Source organism: Chiloscyllium plagiosum, chromosome 26 (assembly GCF_004010195.1).
Source record: "Chiloscyllium plagiosum isolate BGI_BamShark_2017 chromosome 26, ASM401019v2, whole genome shotgun sequence".
Taxonomy (NCBI): domain Eukaryota; kingdom Metazoa; phylum Chordata; class Chondrichthyes; order Orectolobiformes; family Hemiscylliidae; genus Chiloscyllium; species Chiloscyllium plagiosum.
Window position 1 is genome coordinate 3472088 of NC_057735.1, and position 5778 is coordinate 3477865.

At 47.3% G+C, this 5778-nt stretch overlaps 1 protein-coding gene across 1 annotated transcript in view; it reads right to left on the bottom strand.

Moving 5' to 3' along the window:
* The window catches only part of LOC122562922 (protein phosphatase 1H-like), a 61140-nt gene that overhangs the window by 2590 nt on the left and 52772 nt on the right, over window positions 1-5778 (bottom strand). The window contains exons 8-9 of the mRNA XM_043716224.1: window positions 3942-4049; window positions 1918-2069 (exon numbers count right to left, since the gene is read on the bottom strand). Coding sequence (XP_043572159.1) covers window positions 1918-2069; window positions 3942-4049 — 260 coding nt within the window. The remainder of the gene's footprint in view (window positions 1-1917; window positions 2070-3941; window positions 4050-5778) is intronic.

Consider the following 5778-nt stretch of genomic DNA (forward strand, 5'->3'; position numbering starts at 1 on the left):
ATCGTGGAGGGGGGGGGGGGGGGGGTGGAGGGAGGGGTTGGGGAGTGGGGTGCTCAGTGAGCTGGACATCTGGTTTGTAATGCAGATTGACACCAACAGAGTGGGTTCAATTCCTGCACCAGCTGAGGTTACCATGATGGACTCTCCTTCTCAACCTCTCCCCCTGCCCCAAGATGTAGTGACCCTCAGGTTAAAGCCCTCCAGTCATCTCTCTGTAATGAGAGAGCAGCCTCTGGTCTGGTAAGACTTTACCTTTTACTCCACACAAATCTCCTCTCAATCCATCTCTCAAAATGCCCGATCTCTCAGGTGCTCAGCTCGTCTGCTTTTCGAAGCATCTAACTGATTGGGCTAAAACACCCCCCATCACAGCTCAATTTCTGCATTCAGTGACTGCACAGCCTTTGCTGTAGATCACTCGGGGGTGGGGGGGTGACATTTTAACTCCTTTCTTTGAGGGGATGTGGGGTTACGTGGCTGGGATGAGTTGCTCATTCTAGTTTCTCTTAGTCATTGCTCTTGTTGGGTGATGTCACAGAGCAACTGGGAATAAACCATATCACTGTGGGTCTGGAGTCACGTATAGGCCAGTCCTGGTGAGGAAGGCAGATTTCCTTCCTTAAAGGTGACCCAGACCAGTTTTTATAGCAATAGACTGTGTGTACCCAGCCACTGTAAGGCTTGTTTGAAATGTTTTCCTTAAATCTGTCACAATGGGAGTCAAACCCACGTCCCTAGAGTCTAGGCCTCTGGATTATTATTGGGACAATCACTATCCCATCACCTCCCCACAGTGACCCCCAAATGGCTTCCAAAGGTCAGAGCAAACAGAACATTAAGTAACTAAGTTCTGACCTCAGAGCACAAGGTTGTTTCCAAATCTTCAGTGAAAACCTCTGCCCATCCCTCTTTGGGAAAAAGGGACGGTGGACAGACTCATCAACAGCAGCCAAGTTACGACTTTAAGATGAAAGGGAAGGAAACAATCCCGTTCTTTAGGTAAAACACCGTGGCCCCGCCTCTCCTCCTAGGGGAACGTCAACAAATCCACGGCAACATTGAAAGTAGAATGGGGAGATCTCCCCAGCATCCTGGTGTCAACATTCATATCACAACCAATAACAGCAAGGTAACAGCGCTAAGCTAATCTGGCCACAATCTCACTCAGCTTCTGGGATCTTGCTGTGTACAGACCAGCTGTTGCGTTTCCTAAAACAGTGACTGTGCATCAAAACCTTAATTGGCCAGAATGTGCTGAGATGGTGAAAGGCACTCCACAAAAGGATGTTTGTTGATTCTTTCGAAGTGTGATGGAACACTCCCCATGTGCCCTGGATGGGTGTGGCTCCAACAAACTCAAGAAACTCAAAACCATCCAGGACAAAGGAGCCCCCGCTTGATTGGCACCACATCCACAAGCATCCACTTCCTCCACCACCGACGCTCAGTAGCAGCAGTGTGTACTATCTACAAGATGCACTGCAGAAATTCACCAAAGCCCCTAACCCAGCACCTTCCAAACCCACGACCATTTCCATCTAGAAGGACAAGGGCAGCAGATACACGGGAATGCCATGCCTTTGCAAGTTCCCCTCCAAGCCACTCACCATCCTGACTTGGAAATATATCGCCGTTCCTTCACTGTCACTGGGTCACACTCCTGGAATTGCCTCCTGTAGGACATTGTGGGTCTACCTCCAGCCCATGGACCTAAGAAGGCAGATCACCCCCACCTTCTGAAGGGGCAATAAATGCTGACCTAGCCAGCAACACCCATATCCCATAAAAAGGAATTTTTGTTTTACTTGTTTAGAGCAGGTGCTGCTTGGATTGCTGTGGTTTAGCCAGGGACAGTAATTTAGCGACAGTGACCATTTAAGACTTCAGGACAAAAAGAAACCCAACAACTCCACAAACCTGTTCAGATCATCGGGCTGGCAGCTGGAGAGGACGCGAGTGACGACGTCAGCTACCTCTCGGTTAGAAACCACATCCCACAATCCGTCTGTCCCCAGGACTATCACATCGTCCACCCCATGCTCATACTTTGTAACGTTGTACACCTTCACCTGCAGGATGATCAACAAAAGTAAGGCATTGTCAAACAGACTGCTTTCAGAATGCATCACTTACACTGACCCTAACTGATACTAACCCTAACCCTAACCTACACTGACCCTAACCCTAATTTATACTGACTCTAACCAATACCAGCCCTAACTTACACTGACCCTAACTCTAACCTACACTGACCCTCACCTACATTAATGTTAACCCTGACCGACACTGACCCTAACTCCAATCCCAGTTTATGCTGACCCTAGCCTTAAGCTTAGTGACCCTAACCCTAATAGATTTCCAATACAAAACAAAGCAGGCTATTCGGCCCATCAGATTGCTGCCAGCTCCACACATCCTTCTTCTCACTTTCTACTCCACTTCATCAAAACCCAGAATTGGAGAATTGTTTACAGTGCAGAAGGAAGGTCACAAGGGTCAGGGTGAATATGCTCCTTCTATTAGCCCATGTCAACCTCCTGACTTTGCCTCAATTCACTGCACACCAGGGGAACCACACATCCTTTACTCCTTGTGTCTAAATTACTTTTTAAATAAACGCGTACTGTAATAATCCAGGGTTAGTACATCAGTGAGAAGCACATTGGTTTTGGGTAAAAGAGACTAACAAGTTTAATCTGTGGCTCATTGACTGGTGTGGGGACAGAGGCAATGGTTTCAATTCATGAGGCACTGTCTTGGGAAGAGGGTGCTATTCGGCTGGGGCAGTCTTCACCTGATCAAATCTGGGGCCAGTGCTTGGGCAAGCTGCATATTGAAGGCTTTAATCGAAATACTGGGGGAAGGGAATCACATGAGGAATGATTGACTCCATCTACACTACCCACTGCCTCAGGAAGGCATCATAGAGCTCCTGCCATCCCGGTTATAATCTCTTCCAAAGGGCAGATGATACAAAAGCTGAAACACACAGACCAACGGACTCGAGAACACCTTCTTCACCGCTGTCATTAGCCTTCTGAATGGATCTCTCAAATTCTCTGCAGCCGTAACATTGTGTTCCTTGCTCTGTTCTATCACCCTAATGCAGTTTGTATGGCATGACCTGCCTGTACTGCGGCAAAACACAACTTTTCACTGTATCTAGGTACACGTGACAATTAATAAATCAAATGAAGTATGTGGTAAATGTAATTTTAAAAGCGCACGGCAACAAAGTGAGGAAGTTACATGGGGGTGAGAACCAGACTGGAAACCAATGGGCAGGGCACACAAACATAAAAGGGCCTCAGCTGGAAGGCCAGAACTTACAAGAAATTGTTAAAACCACCAAATCTAGCTGATTAAAAGCAACTCTTTCCCCATAGCACCAAGCCTAAACTGTGGGGTCACCAACTGTGGAAAAACTCAGCGGGTCTGGCAGTATCTTTGGACAGAGATCAGAGTTAATGTTTCCGGTCGAGTAACCTTTTCTCCAGACCACAGAATAATCTTCGGGTTTCTGAAGTTTCTAAACAGAGAGGTAGAAGCAGCAGGAAGCCAAATGGCCCCTCAAGCCTTGCCCACCATTCAGAAGATGAAGACCATGGTTTCTACTCACTTTCCTGTCTTCCCTATCCCCCCCCCAACCCCCAGTAACTCCTCACCAAATTCCAACTCCCACCCACGCACCGCTTGTAAAACACTTGCTTGGAAAATAACTGCGACAAAAGACAAACAAATTCCGATCAGCAAAACTAACAGAACTCCCTCCGCAACTAACTCTCACTTTGTGATTAATGTCCTTCCACTCTAATGTAGGGCCACAAGCTGAAGATTTTCAACAGATACAAAGTCTCTCAGTATCGACTGGAAATCCCCCTCATGACTGGGCCCTACAGAAGGGCCTGACATTCTGGATCAGCCCCTCTGCTGGCTCTTACCTCTGGGATGCAGGACAGGAACGGTTTGATGTGGATGTTGGAACAGTGCACCTTCAGATTATGGTCCCCCAGCCCTCGAGTCACCCCTATGGTCGCCATAACACGAGCCTGTGGGGGTAACATCATCAGGTCAACGCCTCCTCCACACATTAGCCCGAGAGTCTGGGTTCAATCTGATACTGGTCATTTGGTGTGTGTGTGTGAGCATGTTTCTGTCTGTGTGCGTGTGTGTTTGTGTGTGCGTTGCGTGCACGAGTCAGTATGTGTGTGTTTTGCATGCGGGCATTTAGTGCAACTGTCTGCGTGTGTGCGCGTGTCCTTGCATGTGTGTCTGTGTCCCTGCATATGCGTGCGTTGTGTTTGTGTGTCCTCCCACATGTGAGTGTGTGTATAGGGGAAGTGGTATCTATTGGCATGTTCCCCAATGCATGTGACCAGACAGTAGTTTGCATAAACTGGGTCTCATAGTAAACTGAGACATGGTGTGCAGCCTCTGCTGCCTACGGTTAGTATACCAGTTTCAGTAACAAACTCCCCAGTCATGGAGACCTGCCTCAGGGCAAGTCCCAGCGGATACTCTGCACATCCTCCCACACATCCAGAGAGAAGAAACTTTAAACAAAAAATAAGCACCTTGGCAAACTTTTTGAACGAAGAGTAAAAGCCTTCTCAAAAGGCAATCTGGATGTTTTGTTTTGTTGTTAACAATGCACATCGGAATGTAATGTAGCACCCCCCCCCACCCACCTCCCCCAGACAGGACAATTCAATGATGAACAAACTAGAATTGGACCAGCTACAACTTTCTGCCGTTCTCAGTTTCTCTTCAACATAAAAGTTCAATTTTCTTGGTGCATTTTATTAGCTTTATGGAAGTGTTGTTCTCGGATGGTTCTGTTTTAACTGAAGTCCAAGGCTAACCTGCTAGGTCAGGTTTATTTACTCCTGAAAGGTGTACTGTTAGAGGTGTTTCCAGGCTGGAGGGCTGTAACTAGCGATGTTTCACAGGGTTCCATACTGGGATCTCTGCTGTTTGTGATTTATAGAAATGACTTGGATGAAAATGCAGATGGGTGGCTTAGTACTTGTTGGGCCGAAGGGCCTGTGCCCACGCTGTAAGTAATTAAATCTAAGTACGTTTGCAGACAATACAAACATCAGGGGAATTGAGGATAATGTAGAGGGTTGTCAAAGGATAAAGCAGGATAGAGATCAGTTACAGATATGGGTGGAGAAAGACAGATCGAGGTTACTCTGTGTAAGCGTGAGGTGCTGCATTTGGGGAGATCAAATGTTAAGGAAAAGTAGACAGTTAATGGCAGGACCCTGAACATCATTGATGTACTGAGGGATCTTGGGCTTCAAGTCCATAGCTCCCTGAAAGTGGCCACACTACTAGATAGGGTGGTAAAGGAGGCATAGGACATGCTAGCCTTTATTGGTCAGGGAACTGGGTACAAGAGTCAGCATGTCATGTTCCACCTTTATAAGACTTTGGTTAGGCCACACTTGGAGTACTGCAAGCACTTCCGATCGCCACATTCCAGGAAGGATGTGGAGGCTTTGGAGAGGGTGCAGAAGAGGTTTACCAGGATGTTGCCTGGATTAAAGGGAATGAGCTAAGGTAAAAACAAGGATTGCAGATGCTGGAAACCTGATTCTAGATTAGAGTGGTGCTGGAAAAGCACAGCAGGTCAGGCAGCATCCAAGGAGCAGAAAAATCGATGTTTCGGGCAAAAGCCCTTCATCAGGAATAGAGGCAGGGTGCCTGCAGAGTGGAGAGATAAATGAGAGGAGGGTGGGGGTAGGGAGAAAGTAGCATAGAGTACAATAGGTG